Below are 17670 nucleotides of genomic sequence, written 5' to 3'. Positions count from 1 at the left end.
TGGTTTTTACTTTATGGGTAGATTTTAATTAGTAATTTGAGTCCTTGTCATATACTTGGTCAGATTTTACATTTCTTCTTGGGTTACTTTAAGTAATTTGTCAATTTTATCTCTCATTTAATTTGTTGGCATATTATTCCTCACACTTTTTATATTGTGTAGCATTTAACATTATTCTTTTTGTATCCTTATTTGATTTGCAAGTGTAGACTTGGTAGATTCCTTCTTTCTGAGTCTTTGGGTTTAGCCATTTGCAGTGCTGGGGAGGTTCGGGACTTCATACATGCCAGGTAACTGTATTAGTGCTGAAGTCTACCCTTGCTCTGCTGCTTCTAATGGATGGATGGCTCTTAACTAGCATGAGCTCTCCTCCTCCTTCCTCAGCTTCCCACACAGCCAAGAACAGCAATGTGTAGAGTTTCAGTTTTGGCTTTTTTCTAGTGTCGTATACAAAATTAAATAATTGGTTTGAGGTTTCCCTTTATATTAAAAGCACACACAGCTCTATATTTATCAGCATTGTTTTAGGCATGCCTTATAAATTATTGTGTCGCCATTTGGTTCCTACTCATCTTTGTCTTCTAATTTCCTTTGTGGTTTCTTCTTTGACTCATGTAGGACTGTGCAGTTCGATTTTCACACACTTGTGATTTTTTTCAAACTTCCTTTCATGAATTATTTCTAATTTGTGGTTGTCACAGATAATATTTTGAATAACTGTAATCCTTTTACACTCATCATGTCTTGCTCTGCGATCTACCATACTGTCTACTATGCAGAATGCCCCATGTACATATGAAAAGGATGTATACTCTGTAGTATTTGGTGGGGTATTCTCTAGATGACTGCAGGAATGGCTTATTGGATAGTTCAGAACTTTTGTTTCAATTTCTGCAGTTGTTCTTTATCCATTTTTGAAAATGAGATACTGCAATCTGTATTTAAATATCTTGTGTGTGAACTGGGAACTGAACTCAGAGTCATTATGGCATGCTAAGCATGCGCACTATGGTGTAGCTACAACCCAGCCCGATTATTATTATTGTTAAATTGTCCATTTATAGTCCCCTTTTTCTTTTTGTTGTTGTTTTCCAAGACAGGGTTTCTCTGTGTAGTCCTGGCTGTCCTGCTCAGTAAACCAGGCTAGCCTCAAACTCAGAGATCCCCCTGCCTCTGCCTCCCATGTGCTGGGATTAAAGGCATGCACCACCACTGCCCATTTTTTATTTTATTTTTGTTTATGTGTGTGTATATGTGTGAGTGTATGCCACATGGGTGTGGGTGTCCTCAGAGGCCAGAAGAGGGTGCTGAATCCCCTGGAGCTGAAGTTACAGGTGGATATAAGACTAAACTCAGATTCTCTGCAAGAACAGCAAGTGCTCTTAATTGCTGAGACATCTCTCCAGCCCCACGTCTACTTAGAATCCACATGTACTCTGAGCTGCCATGTGGGTGCTGGAACTCAAACCCGGCTTCTCTACAAATGCTGCCAGTGAACCTAACTGCTGAGTCATCTCTCCAGTCCTCGATTGCACTTTATAATCCAAAGTGTGCCTCTCCTAAATAGCATATAGTTGGATTTTGTTTTCTTACTTAATATGACAATTTCTGCATTTTGGTTGGATTTTTCATTTAAATTCAAATATAATGTTATTATTGATATGGTAATTGAGTATATTATACAGTATATTATATCATCATTTCTACCCCTCCCTCCCCCATAACTTCTCCTGTGTCCCCTCCCACTCCCTCTAAATTATTAACCTCTTCTTTAATTATTATTGTCACACACATATGTGTTTAGGGATGACCATTTGGAATTGGATAACCTATGGGGGTTTAATCCTGATTTTCCCTCCCTCGGCACTCACTAATAGCCTGCAGCTCTTCATCTAGGGTGGGGGCCTTGTGAGATTTCCCCCATCAACGTTGGCACGCTAACTGGTGTTGTCATCATCTAGGTCTTGTTTAGGTGACTGTGCTGCTGAGATTCCATGGGTGCAGCTTTCCTGTTACATATAGAAGATACTATCTAATAGCAGGCCTCCTGTTCTGGCTCTTACAGTCTTTCGGCCCCTTCTTCTGTAATGCTCCCTGAGCCCTTAGCTGTAGTACTTGGGCTGTAGATATGGCAGTGGAATGGGCACCCCTTGGTCGGTGGTTTTGGCATTTTGATCATTTGTGGATTTCTGTAATGGTCTCTGACTGCTGCAAAAAGTAGCTTCTTTGATGAGGGGTGAGAGCTACATGTACCTGTGGACACAAAGATCAGTATTAAAATGAGTTTTCTAGAAATGTTATTTGTAGCTTGCCTTTACAAACCAAATTTTCACTCAATCTGTAACCAAGTTAATAATACGCTTTGAGATCAAATAGAACTATGTACTCATTCTGCTTATATACTGTGTACTCAGCCTGATTACAATTAACTAAACTTTAAGAAAAACAGTGTATCACTCTTACTATGTTTTAGACTCCTCAATGTACCAAGTTCCCTATTTCTCTTTTGTGACTCATTCTGTCCCCAACTCAGAACAATGTATGTTTGTGTAAGATGTGGTGGCTATGACTAAGATCATTTTCTGGGAATCACAAGGTATTGAAAGAAACACCACCCCATCAAAAAAAAAAACAACATGTGGGGACAGATGGACAATATCTGGTAGAGCTTTTTGTGTTGTTCTGAGTCAACAGGGACAGCACAACAATTTGCTCCCTTGTGAGACTCCTATAAAAAATTAAGACAAATACCTGCTGTGCTGTTTAATAATAGAGAGGACAACCTTTGTTTAAGAGGTCAGATCAAGAGAGGTCAGAACTCTTCAGAACAAGACAGGCCCACTTTGGGTAAATGACACCAAGAGTTAGTTTCTCTTTTTTCGCTTTATACAGGTATTCAGAATGTCCTCACCAGCCACAGGTAGTTGGCTAGGGTTATAGTACCAGGCATTAATTGTCTTATATTTAGAGGGCCTTAAGTCCAATTAGGTGGCCATTGGCTATCCACACGATACAAGTGCCACTATTTCATCCATGGGCCTGTCTTGCTGTGTTAGTCCTCTTTGTGATTTATAGACTTTATACTAGTGCAGGACTGTTGATTGCTTTTCTCCCTTGGCAGCTTGCATAGCACCTTCTGATACTATGAGAGCTAGTCCTCAGGGAGGAGGATTCCAAGGTATTTCCACTCAACTCCTCCAAGGCTTGAGTCCAAACCATGGGTGGCATTGTATTAGTCAGGGTTCTCTAGAGCAGTTGTTCTCAAGGAGTTGAATGACCCCTTCACAGGGGTCACCTAAGACCATCAGAAAACATAGAAATTTACATCATGATTCATAACAGTAGCAAAATCACAGTTATGGAGTTGCAAAAAAATAATTTTTTGTTTGTTTTTCAAGACAGGGTTTCTGGGTAGCCTTGGCTGTCCTGGAACTTGCTCTGTAGACCAGGCTGGTTTTAAACTCACAGAGATCTGCCTGCCTCTGCTTCTCAAGTGCTAACAAAAGTAATTTTATGGTTGGGGGTCACTACAACATGAGGAACTGTAACTCTTTAAGAGTTACAGCATTAGAAAGGTTGAGAACCACTACTCTAGAGGAATAGAGCCTATAAAGTGAATATATATGCAGACATATATGTATATAAGATTTATTAGAATGGCTTACAGGTTGTGGTCAAGCTAGTCCAACAATGGCTTTCTACAACAGAAGGTCCAAGAATCCCGTAGTTGTTCAGCCCATGAGGCTGGATGTTTCATCTGGTCTTCAGTATACATCTGAATCTCAAAGAAGTAGGCTCTAATGCCAGTCAAGAAATGGACTTGCTAGCAAGGCGATAGCAAGCAGGCAGAGAGTTTCCTTTTCCTGTGTCCATTTTGTTTGTTTGTTTGTTTGTTTGTATTTTTGTTTTCCAAGACAGGGTTTCTCTCTGTAGCCTTGGCTGTCCTGGAACTCACTCCGTAGACCAGGTTGGCCTTGAACGCACAGAGATCTGGCTGCCTCTGTCTCCTGAACGCTGGGATTAAAGGCATGAGCAACCACTGTCTGGCTCCTGTGTCCTTTAAATAAACAGCCAGCAGAAAGTGTGGGCCAGAATGAAGGTGTGTCTTCCCACCTCAAAAGATCCAGATTAGAAGTGGGTCTTCCCATTTTAAATGATTTAAGAAAAAAAATCCGTCACAGGTGTGTCCAACCATTTGGGTTTTAGTTCATTCCAGATGGAGTCAAGCTGACAACCAAAACCAGCCATCATAGGCATCTTCAGCAAAAGGGTCTTACCTTCCAGTTGTGGGAGACAACCGACAGCAACAATAATAGCTTATGTTATTTGGGGAGTGTCTTGAACTCCCCTGCCCAACAACTTGAAGGGAGGTTCCTCATGCCTGGCACTGTTGATTTTTTTAGATTGTCTACGGCTCGGGTATTCACATATACTTATATAGTACATATGATACATATGTACTTTTAAGTAAACTTCAAATAATGTTTTCCTATCATTTTTAGGTAAAAATTTTGTGTTAGTTTCTCTAGAGTTTATATACACCTGAACTTCTCTGTACCTATTTCAGATACATACTAACTTCATTCCAAAAATTTTATTCCTGTATAGCTCTATTTCTTCCTTTTTTGTTTGTAGTATTTTTGCTATATGCACTATTACATCTATATAAAGCCAAACCACACCATCAAATATTAATATATAATCCCATGTTCTAAAGTTCATTTATTTATTTACTGATGTACTGATTTATTTAATGTGTATGGGTGTTTGGCCTGCATGTGTGCCTGTTACATGAATAGTGCCCACAGAGACCAGAAGAGAGCACTGGATCCCCTGGAACTGGAGTTACAGATGGTTGTGAGCCACTTTGTGGGTGCTGCGAAGCAAACCCGAGTCCTCTAGAAGAGTAATCAGTGCTCTTAACTGCTAGCCATCTCTCTAGCTTCCATAATCCTACATTTCTTTAGAAAAAAGGGAGAGAAAGGAAGCAAAGCATGTGGTTATAGCTGTTGTATTATCCTAACTGCTTTTGGTTCCTTGCATTTCTCATTGTGGGTACCTTTTGCTGTCATTTTCTTATTCCAAGTATTCCTTTGTCCTGCCCACTTTCTTTTTGCTGATACTTTCTACATGTGATATGCTCAACAACATAGTTATATACATACTTGTGTGCAATAGCTTTTAAAACAAGAAAAAAACCACATGCAATTATATTATTTGCAAACTGGAAGAAAATGTGAAAATGTGGGTATTTCCTATTTTTCATGTCCAGTTGAATGACTGTTTGTTGTTACTTTTTGTTTTGGACTTTTGAGAAAAGGTCTGCTTTCAAACTAGCTCTGAAGCTAAGGGTGATCTTGAACTCCTTCCTCAACCTTTCAAGTGCAGCAATTATATGCATGTGCCTTGCTTTCAACCCACAGAACTTTTTCATTTTTTCCAAGGTAGATCTGCTAGCAGCCATTCTCTGAGTCTTCTTTTACCTTGAATATCTTTATTCTGTCTTCATTTCCAAACAGTTTCAATAGAGATAAAGATTTATAATTGACAACGTTTTATTTTAGCATACTGAATGTTGTCCTTGGCCTCCACTGTTTCTGATATGAGTCTTAGCTTGTGGTTGCACTGTATGTGCTGAACTCTTTTCTTCTTCTAGTACTCAAGCACTTGTCATTCTCATTTTAATTGTATGTCAGATGTTGTTCTCTGTGTTCATGCTATTTCAAGTTCATTGAGCTTCTTGGACATATAAAGTTGTGGTTTTCATCAAATTTGGGAAATTCAGCATTTTTCCTCCCGTTTTTTGAGACAGGGTTTCTCTGTGTAGTCCTGGCTATCCTGGTACTCACTCTGTAGACCAGACTGGCCTTGAACTCACAGAGATCTGCCTGTCTCTGCCTCCTGAGTGCTGGGATTATAGGTGTGTGCCTCTGTCGCCCAGCTCATTCAGCCATTTTACTTCTCTCTTCTGTTCTCTCTCCTCTTCTGGTATGATCATTATGTGTACGCTAATGGTGTGACTTATTTCTCAAGGTCTCTCTGTTCACACAATCTTAACTGATTTATTTTCAAATTTGTTGTTTCTGTTCATTGGTAGCACATATCTACTGTGGATCTTCTCTAGTAAATGTGTCATTTCACGTATCACACTTTCATGCTATAAGCAAACATCTGAGAGAAACCATTTAAAAGAAGAAAAGTATTTATTTTGCTAATAGTTTCAGGGGTTTAGGTGATAAGGGGGTGGTAGAGCAGCTCACATGATGACAGAGAGAGTGGGGAGCAGAACAGAAACACAAAGGGGCCAAGGGAAGGCATCCCTGCCCACCTAAGGATTTACTTCCTTACCCAGGCCTCAACTGCCACAGCTCTCCCAACTCTCAATGGAATACTCATTCTGAATTTGTCAGTGTAGTAACCACATGAAGGGCAGAGCCTTCAGAGTCTCTGGTCATGTCCTCACATATACTAATCTCCTAGGTGTTTCTCAGTTTTATCAGGTTGATGATCAAGATTAACCAGCACAGTGAGGTAGGTCATCATGCCTTCATTTAACTTTGCAAGCATGGCTTTATTCAGGTGCGTTTTTTGTCCAAGGGTGGAGTTTAAACTTGGGCCTTTGTGTTTGCTAAGCAAGTATACCACTACAGAACTATATCCCCAGCTCTTCATTTAGTTCTTTGAAAATATTTATACTGCTTTTAAGTGTTTAGTCTCCTTTAAAAGCCTGAATTATTTACTGTTTGCTACATACTTGTGTTTCTTAGCATGGCTTTAGGAGATCTGTAGACTGGTCAGGGATGGTCAACATTATTAGTCAGTTGTTCTCTTGTTTAGTTAGTGAAGTCCATTTTACATTCAGAATGCAGCATTTGAGTCTGCTGAAAAATTTCTTCTTTGTTTTTACCATAACTTGACTATATGTCACTCATGGTAAGCAAAAGTCACTAACTGGTTAAAGAATGTGCTTATGTCTTTTCAGCCAGTTAGATTTTTACCTTTTACCACTGAATACATTTCAGGAGTAAGGTTTGTATCAGGGTTTAAGGAGGTTACACACTTCAGCCCCACATTCAGCAAGGGACAAGTTGCTTGCAGGTCTCTTTCAGATCACATCTAAGAAGGCCTGGCCTTGAAGAGTCACACAGACTACAAGGATACATTTGATTTTAGTTTTAAATTTAGCTTCTTGGGAGTTATCCTCAGGCTCTGTTTGGCCAGAGGTGGTATTTCAGGCCTTTGTGCCACAGAAGCATGTTTCATTCATTGATGGATCTGAGTGTATGACTTGTGTCTGAGTGAGTGTGTGGGTCTTTAGTGAATGACTTGAGGTTTGCCCTATGTCCTTTCCTGATCTAGTGAATACTATTTTCCTGTTCTCAGGTTGTCCGTGGTTCCAGGCAGACAAGAAAAGGCTGATTCTTTCCATGGTTCTAGCTATAAAACTTCTGGACCTTCTGTCACTTTTTTATGTCAGTTAGCCACCAGCCTCCGAGATCCCCATTGCTTTCTACATACTTGTAGGCACAAAGTTCTCCATGCCTTGTTCTAAAAAACATCAGTTTCCACCCCTCACCTTTCTTACTTAGGGTTATTATTGCTGTGATGAAACACCATGACCAAAGCAACTTGGGGAGGACAGGGTTTAGTTGGCTTACATTTCCACGTCACTGTTCATCATTGAAGGAAGTCAGGACAGGAACTCAAACAGGGCAGGAACCTGGAGGGAGGAGCTGATGCAGAGGCCATGGAGGGGTGCTGCTTAATAGATTGCTCATCACACCTTGTTCAGCCTGCTTTCTTGTAATACCCAGGACCACCAGCCCAAGGATGGCACCACCCACAATTGGCTGGACCCTCCCTCCATCAATCACTAATTCAGAAAATGCCTTACAGCTGGATCTTATGGAGGCATTTTTCTCAATCAACATTCCCGCCTTTCAGATAACTCTAGCTTGTGGCAAGCTGACATAAAACAAGTCAGCATACACACACCCTTATGGCTTGCCCTGCCCCAGCAAAGATCTTCTGACTGTTTTACTAGGACTAGGGATGTTTTTCCCAGTACGGTATGTACTACTTCTGCTCTACAGGTGGGCATTGAAGATGGAGATACAGTAGTATTGGCAGCCTTGATCTTTGCAGCTTACCCCTCCCACTGTGAAAACTCCTTCCAACATATGTGCTGCTAAGGGGACAATTAGAGCCTCAATGATCATCAATTGGCTTCCCTTGGATTAGAGCAGTGGTTCTCAACCTGTGGGTCTCAAACCCTTCAGAGGGGTCATATATCAGATATTGTGCATGTCAGATATTTACATTATGATTCATAACAGTGACAAAATTACAGGTATGAAGTAGCAATGAAAATAATTGTATGGTTGGGGTCACCACAACATGAGGAACTGTATTAAAGGGTCGCAGCATTGGGAAGGTTGAGAACCACCAGATTAGAGTTTCTGCCTTGTTATGAGTGGGGTTGCGGTCAATAATCCTCTTGGGCACACTTACCTGGACACAGGGATGGGATTGATGACAAATGGCAGCCTTCCCTTTCCAGGGTAAAATAACAGCCCAAGAATAGGAGCTGGGAGAAGGAATCCCTGTCTTCTCGGCTATTCCTGCTTGAAATAGACCCACTTTAATAGAGGTGAGGGTAAGGGAGGGATCTTGACTCAAATTTATAGACTATTGATGCCTTGAGCAGATTGAGACTTTCTTTCTTGTTGAAAGCTACATGTCTACTTCCATAGAAAAACTCTTGTCTATATAGACTTCTGTTCCACTTCCTTCACCTTCACTACTGTTCAGATTTACATACTTAAATTTTACTCAGGTAAAGCAAGAATCACTTAACTTGCTCGACAACTAAATATTTCACATTATTAAGTTCATAGCATTTAAGTGGATTAGCCGAGCTTTTCATTGTATCTCAGAACAATAACTCAACTTTCCTGCATGTTATTTCCCTCTTTTTTTATGCATTTGATTAACTATGTAATAAGAGTCTCTTCTCCCACATCTAGCAACATAAATGTATATAAATGTAATTTATAGAATATCAGTCACTAGATTCATTGTCTCTATTTCATGTTCAACTATCCCTGTTATATAGCATTTCAATAATAACCAGATATTTTAGTTGAACTGACACTTACCAGCATCGATTTTAAAATGAACACGTTTTAAGAACATAATGAAAATGCTAGTTTAAATAGCAACACTGGGCCCAATTATAGTCACACTGTTTTAAGAGAGATGCTTGCACAGCTATATGCTTCAATCAGCACAGCTTCCACTGGGCAGAGCCACAACCTGAAAAGCAGCAGCAGTAGCAGGAATACCGTTTCTAAAGTACTGTTTGTAGGTTTCACCAATAGGACCAAGGTCATCTCTGTCAGCTAGTCAGTCATCTGAACTTCATGAGTGAAGTCACTGTTCGAAGCTTTCACAATACTCCTCATGTCCACAAGAGTTTGCCTGATTTCTTCTATTATCCTTCTTCTATCCATCCTGGCGGAACCTGTTCATCTCAAGAGCCCATGTCTAGCTATCCCCAAGTACTATCGCAGCTTGACTGTGAGAATAAATGGCTCCTGGGGCCTTCTTTGGTGTTAATCACTTTTCTGATCAAGTAAAAATGCAACTAATCCTCTGCTTCCATGAGCCCCTCTAGAAGAAAAAAACCCCTATGCCAGCCACAAAAATCTTCTTTTAGTAGATTCTATTTTTACAAAAATTCTAAAATATTCTGAATTTATATTGTGTGTATGCACATAAGTGTGGGCATATGTGTGTGCCACTGTGCGTGTGTGGAAGTCAGAGTCAGCTTGTGCTAGTCAGCTCTTTCTTTCCACCATGTGGTCTTGAGTTTAAACTGAGGTTATCAAGTTTGCTGGCAGATACCTTTATCTGCTAAGCTACCTTGTTGGCCCTGGTAGATTTCAGGGCATAAATGTTTTTCTATTTGTGGTATACGACACACAGCAGAAACATTAAATGATGTTTTATTTTCTAGTTTTCACTAGGTAAGTTGAAAAATTTCAGATTTATTTATTTTATGTATATGCATGTTTTACATGTATGTCTGTGTACCATGTATATGCCTACTGCCTGTGGAGGCCAGAAGAGGGTGTTGGATCCCCTGGAACTGGAGTTACAGATGGTTGTGGGCTATCATGTGGACTTTGGGCAACCGTTTAGATTTGGATAAACTTTTGCTAGAAAGGATAGGGTATTAATGCATGCCTCTCCATATTCAACAGGGCTAGATTCTACTTCAAAGGTCTGACAGGTTTTCAGTATCCCTCCTCAGTGTGACTATTTTATATACAAAAGCATATCTTTCCTAAAAAAGTCTTTCCTAAGAGATTATTTTTCTAGGACTAAGAACTTTACAAACATATATTAGTCACAATTTCTCCAGTATTACTATATTTCCATGAGAGGCATCTTTTAACTACAATTGGATAAAGTAATTAAGAAGTACAGACTCCTGGTATTCAAGAAGGCTATAGTTCAATGTTCATACAGAGTTTACTTGATGCTGGTAAGCAATGTCATGTTTATGTTTAATCTTCATTTAAAGTTAATTTTTTAAAATTTTCAACCAGGTTCTATATTAATTGTTCGAAGTACATTCTTATTTTTAAGTGTGTGTGTGTGTGTGTGTGTGTGTGTGTGTGTGTGTGTGCATGCACCTGCATGTGAATATGTGTGTGGTCAGAGAACAACTTGCAGGAGTTAATTCTCACCTTCCACCATGTGGGTTCCAGGGGTCAAGATCCATTTGTAAGGCTTGATGACAAGGACTTTTATCTACTTTGCCATCTCGCTAGCCCAAAACTGCATTAAAATATTTTATCCTCTTAACAAACAGGAACTGGTAGTCAGAAAAATGGGGTTTAAACCCTCTAACTGCTGTGTCTTGCTATATCGTTACTCTCGGTTGCTGCCCCCCTGTTTCCTCATTTATGAGTCAATATATGTCAGACCTGCTATTTGGTACTACTATTATAAGGATTAGAAACATCAACCACAATAAAGGCATGTGGTAGGAAATAGAATAGTACCTGTTCTTGATGATTTGATAGACTTTGGGGGTACTGATTAATAGGGCAATTTGGCCTTCAGATACTGTCTTTAAGAAATGCAATCTTTCTAGTTTTTTCTTGAGTTTAGGGCAGTATGCTATCATTTGTCACTGCTATTACTAGAGCTGTCTGTAAAAGTATCTGTTTTGTTTACTGTGATAATTAATCTCATTTGTCAATTTGATAAGATCTAGAATCACCATGGAGATGGGGTTATTTTAATTAGGTAAATTGAGTTGGGAAGAATTACCCACTATGGGTGGCACTATTGCCTGAGCTGGGATCCTGTACTGTATAAATGGGAGAAAGATACCGGAGCATCAGCCTTGTGTTGCTGTTTCTAGACAATGGATACAATGTGATTAACTGCTTCAAGATCTGACTGCTTTGAATTCCCTACCATGGATGGACTGTATGTTTGAACTGTGAATTTAAATGAACTCTTTCTCCCTTAAGTTTCTTTTATCAGAGTACTTTAACACAGCAAATTGGAAAAGAAATGACATTTACCTTACTATTGGTGCTTCACAATCTGTGTGTACTAGAAAATCTGCTGACTAAATAGTCAGAAACGTGTTTAAGAATAAACAGGTTGAACAGGAGGCTGAGGGTTTCTCTTCAGAAATTCATAGGCCTTATTAAAATATCTGAACAGTCTTTGTGTTAGATACTGTAGCTCCTGGACACATAAACAAGACAAGCAAATGAATAGGAAAATGAGCTATTACTATAGCATTTAGAACAAAGATGAAATGGGCTGGCTCCTAGGATAAAGGCATGTGACACCAAACTTCACAGCTTGAGTTCCATCTCCAGGACACACAGGATGAAAGGAGAGAACCAACGTTTACAAGTTGCCTTGACCTCTACATGTGAATTGTGGCAAATGAACACCCCAGATACATGGATATACATATATAGTAAGAGAAATAAATGTAATGAAAGGAAACAAAATGTCTACTTTCAGAGCTAATATGGGACAATTTTTAATGATTTATTTATTATTATTTTATGTGGATTGCATTGGTATTTTTGCTTATGTCTGTGTGAGGGTGTCGGATCCCGTGGAAATGGAGTTACAGACAGCTGTGAGCTGCCATGTGGGTTCTGGGAATTGAACTTGGGTCCTCTGGAAGAGCAGCCAGTGCTCTTAACTGCTGAGCCATTTCTCCAGCCCTCTCTATATGGGAAAATTTTTAATCTGTGGCCCAGGAACATGCTAATGATGAGAAAGATTAAATCTGCATCTATTATTCTTTTTAGGAAAAAAATCTCATGTGTCATCAATCTGATTTTCAAGGTAGTTAGACAACCAATACAATATATTGAGCATCTATTATGTAGAAGTGACCTTGCTTGCATTATTTAAATGCTCAAATGGCTCTGAGAAGAATTATTATGCTAACTTACAGTGAAAAAAACAAATGTTCAGAAAGACTAAAGTGAGTTATCAAAGATAAAAAGGGTCCAAATGAGAATCTAAACAAAGGCTGAGTGTGGTGGCCCATAATTGTAATCCTAATTATAGGATTAGCCTTAAGCCAGGTTGAAAGCTAACCTGGACTACGTAGTAAAAGTCTGTATCAAAAACCAAAATAGGCCAGCAGCAAGACTGCCCAGACCACCTTAGCTCAATAGTGGAACACATGGAAAGGTGGAAGAAGAAAACCAACCCTACCAAATTGTTCTCTGACTTCTACATGCACACTGTGGTAAGTGCATTCCTAACACAGCATGCATATACATGGACAATGCTAATAAATAAATACACAACTCAAACTAAGATCTTTCCAGTTTCAAAAGTCAGTCTTCTGTAAGTCACAGAAACTAGAATCTGACCTACCTGCTATAAAAATTACTTTCAATGCATCAGCAAATAATTAGAAGGCATAATAGGAAATAAAATACCATCCCTAATTATAATAACATATCAATACTTAGGAATCAAATTGTAGATATCACTAGAAAAAATTAATCCTATGAAGACATGAAAAAATAGGAGAGGTAAACTATGATCTTTGGACACTAAGACTTAACATTATAAAGATGCCAATGTCCCTAAATTAATCAATCCAATGTCAAATTAAACTGCAAATTATTTTGTAGAAATTAAACTAATCACATATTACATATTTAAAAGTTCATGAACTGTAAAAACGGTACAATTCTGAAACAAAAAAATGCAGTTAGTTGCCCTATCTAATATTAAAGAAAATTATAAACCCTTAATAACTAACCCAATGTAATACTGATGAAGGATGAAACAAAACAGAATCAATGAATGGACTGGTGTATGTGTGCATGTGTGTGCATGTGCGTGTGCATGTGCGTGCGTGTGTGTGTGTGTGTGTGTGTGTGTGTGTGTGTGTGTACCACATGTGCACATGTGTGTAGCGGAATAAAGTTGAGTTAGGTCGCAAATCAGTGCAGAAAGAAATTATCATTTAATACACGGAAATGGGGATCTAGCTTAGTATGTAGAGAAAAGAAGGTTAAGATTTTTCTGCAAATCTAAGATAAGTATCCACTATATTAAAAAACTTGACTGGAAAGTGTTATAGAAAAACATCTTTATAACCTAGGGATAGGAAGGATTTATTAAATAAGATATCAAACTATACACCAAATTACTGGGTTTGACAAACCAAAATATGTGCTTCTCAGTAAGGAGAAAAATATATTAGTATATGCACTTTACTTAGTAATCTATCAAAAAGGATAAATGGAAACTAGATGGACAGGTGAATAGCTTATGGATAAAATATCTACAGTAAGATATTAATAGTAGACTACATGTAGTGGTCATATTGATGTACATTATTATTCTAATTTTTTTCTATATAGAAAATTACAATAATAAAAAGTTTAGAAAAATGAACTAATTCCATTTGATAAAGGATATTGTACATAAAATTTGAACAAACTGTGACTGACTGGAAAAGATATTTGAGACAAATACACATGCATAAGAATACAAATATACAAAAGATTTCTGCTATGTATCTCACAAAGAAGTTGTGCAATCAGCAAGAAAAAGAAAAGTAATCTAACAGAGTTTGCAAAATAAATAGCTGTGACCACTACAGAGAATAAAGCTCAAGTGGGCACTAGAGAGATGGCTCAGCAGTTAGGAGCATTTGCTGTTCTTGCAGAGGACCCAGGTTCAGTTCCCAGCTTCCATATCAGGTGGCTCACAACCATCTCTAACTCCAGTCCCAGGGGATCTGATACTCCCTGGCTTCCATGGGCATCTTCATACACATGGAGCATATGCATACACTCAGGCAAACACACATACACATAAAATAGAAATAAATGCTAGAATCTTAAATTTTATATTTAAAAGGTTTGTTTTAGACAGGGTCTCTCTATGTAGCCCTGGCTGTCCTGGAGCTCACTATATAGACTGGGCTGGCCTCGAACTCAGAGATCCACCTGCCTCAGAGATCCACCTGCCTCTGGGACTAAAGGTATGCACCACCACACCTGACATATCAAAAAGTTTTTATAAGGGGCTTAAGTGATGACTCAGCAGTTAAGAGCACTGGCTGCTCTTCTAGAGGACTCAATTTCAATTCCTAGCACCCATATGGCAGCTCGCAACCATCTGCCACTCCAATCCCAGTGGATCCAATGCCTTCTTCTGGCCTCCAAAGGCACCAGACATACATGTGGTACACAAACATACAATATGCAGTCAAAACAGGCACAAGAACAGAAAAGCAGGCCTGTTGTGTAGTTTAAGGGCTAGGGCTAGAACAACTGCTTTGCATGTAATCTTTAGCACCAAAAGAAAAACAAATGCAAAAGGTCATCTTTATCAGTAGTTCAAGAAAAACAACTGACAAGATAGTGCACAAAAGCCACTGGATTTTGATTGGATGACAATTACTACTGGAAATACGAAGAAACAGAAAAACCTAAGTGTTATTCTAGGTATGTAAATTAGTATAGCTACAATCTAAAGCAATTTGGCAATATTTCGTGAAAAATTTACAGGCATAGTTTATGGCAGTGGTTCTCAACCTGTGGGTCGGGATCCCTTTGGCAAATCTCTATTTCCAAAAATATTTACATTATGACTCATAACAGTAGCAAGATTACAGTTATGAAGTAGCAACTAAAATAATTTTGTGGTTGGGGTCACCACAACATGAGGAACTGTATTAAAGAGTCGCAGCATTAGGAAGGTTGAGAACCAACACTTTATAGGATCCAGAAGTTCTATTCCTGGGTATTTACTCCAGATCCTAAAATAATCATCTCATGAAAACATTTTCTGGGAGCTGTACAGATAGCTCAGTGGTTTGATTCCCGGCACCCACATGGCGGCTCCCAACCATCTCTAACTACATTTCTAGGGAATCTGACAGCTCCTTCTGCCCTCTGTGGGCACTGTACGCACATGGTGCACAGACATACATGCAAGCAAATGCCTATATGCATAAAATCAATAAATACAGGTTTGCAATGTATTTTTTGAACTCACTGAGTGAATTCCCAAAGAACTGGGAAGAAGTATCCATCAATTAATCAGTAAAATACTGTGAAAATAATATTGCTATCTACCCATATATGAATGTGGGTAGATTAAAAAAAAATAACACTGAATGGCTATAGGCATGATGATCTATGCCTATAATCCAATCCACTAGGGAGGCGGAGTAGAGAGGATGGCTTGAGCACAGGAGTTCACACAAGTTTAGCAACACAGCAAGAGTCCATTTGTCCTGGCTGGTTTTATGTCACCTTGACACAAGCTAGAGACAGTAAAGGAAGGAGACTCAGTTGAGGAAATGCTTCCATGAAATCCAGCTGTAAGGCATTTTCTCAATTAGTGATTGATGGGGGAGGTCCAGCCCATTGTGAATGGTGTCATCCCTGAGCCTGTGGTCCTGAGTTCTATAAGAAAGGCTGAGCAAGCCAGGGGAAACAAGCCAGTAAGCAGCACTCCTCCATGGCCTCTGCATCAGCTCCTGCCTCCAAGATCCTGCCCTTTGAGTTCCTGTCCTGACTTCCTTCAGTGATGAACAATGATGTGGAAGTGTAAGCCGAATAAACCTCCCCAAGTTGATTTATGGTCATGGTGTTTTGTCACAGCAATAGTAACCCTAACTAAGACAACATTATAATAAAATAAGATAAAATAAATAAGATTCAAAGAAAGAAAGAAAAAAAGGTAAGAAACAGAATGCTATGCAAAGTAACCTAAAGTCAGAAAGAGAAACATCACATTTTCTCTAATATCCTATCCTAGCTGATAATTTTTATATATGTGTATTTAGGTGGAGGTGAATGTGTATATGGTTAAGATACCAGGAAAGGGAGAGAAACGGGCTTTAAGTGGAAGAGAATAGTAGAACACATGTGAAATGAAAATGGAGAAGAGGATATGGGGGAGGGTTAACTAGGGAGGAAGAAAAGAGAGATGCAAGAGAGGAGGGGTGAGGGAGAAGATCAACCAAAGCAAAGGATGTATATAAAAAAGAAGGAATCTTAATAGGTGAGTTACTCAAAAACAAAAACAAACAAAAAAAAACCACCACCACCAACAACAACAACAACAATGAATGAGGACTGTTGGCAACAAAAACTAAAGTGAAATCAAACAAATCAGGCTGGAGAGATGGTTAAGTGATTAGGAGCACTTGCTGCTTTTCCAGAGGCCCTGGGGTTGGATTCCCAGCACCCACACAGTGGCTCACAAGTATCTGTCACTCCCGGACCGGGGGATGCAAAGCCTCTTCTGGCCTCTGGGGGTACTGCATGCACATGGTGCACAAGCATACCTGCAGGCAAACACTCGTCCACATAAAATAAAAATAAACGAATCTAAAAATTGAAATAATAAAATGAAGTCATGCATGTACTAATGATGACATGGGATCATAAACTGAGACGATCCATATAACATTCATTCCTAATGTTTCTGAAGGCTAAGTCAAGCATAAAACAAAAATCTCTTCACCTTGAAATGCTATACAAAATCACTTAAAGAAGATGTCCAAGAGCAAACTAGGCAAGCCTGTCATCAGCTTACCGGAGCACACAGCACATGAGCAGCAGGTGGGTGGGGACATTAGCTGGATTGAGCATACTGGGCGTGTCTGACTTCATACAGGCCAGGAAAGCCCGCATCCTCCTGTTCTTGTCCTCAACTGCTTTGCCTAACCAGAGCTTCTTGAGGTTTGGGCAAGTCCATTCCCGAAATGTGAGTGCAGATACCAGCTCAGGTGTTTGAGGTGACTTCCCCTTATAGGCAGACCACTCTTTAAGGATCACAGAAGGAACTGAAAAACAAAGTAAGGAAAAGTGGGCTCTAGAAAATGGACATTACTGTAGCTGGCTACAGCTGACAGGATCTATTGCACTTCAATATCTTTGAATTTTTGTCACTGTAATTGTTATTGTCAGCATTAGTAAATACTAGGAGCCATATGCATTTATTAGACAGTTGATTGATATATATATATATATATTATCTAATTTGTACCTAATTATCACATTAATTCTCATAAAAATCCAAAAAGGCAAACAGTCATGACAACATTTTTTGCAGAACATAGTGCTTACTCTG

General features: G+C 39.1%; 1 protein-coding gene across 2 annotated transcripts in view; it reads right to left on the bottom strand.

Annotated features, from left to right (window-relative positions):
• Nucleotides 1-17670, bottom strand: part of Fam120c (family with sequence similarity 120 member C) — a 125698-nt gene that overhangs the window by 23008 nt on the left and 85020 nt on the right. For both annotated transcript variants that reach the window (XM_059250142.1, XM_059250143.1), the window contains exon 10: nt 17134-17383. In XM_059250142.1, the coding sequence (XP_059106125.1) occupies nt 17134-17383 (250 nt within the window). The remainder of the gene's footprint in view (nt 1-17133; nt 17384-17670) is intronic.

This window comes from Peromyscus eremicus, chromosome X (genome assembly GCF_949786415.1).
Source record: "Peromyscus eremicus chromosome X, PerEre_H2_v1, whole genome shotgun sequence".
In the NCBI taxonomy this organism is placed as follows: Eukaryota; Metazoa; Chordata; class Mammalia; order Rodentia; family Cricetidae; genus Peromyscus; species Peromyscus eremicus.
The sequence above is the reverse complement of the archived record's forward strand: the minus strand, read 5'-3'. Positions and strand labels throughout refer to the sequence as shown.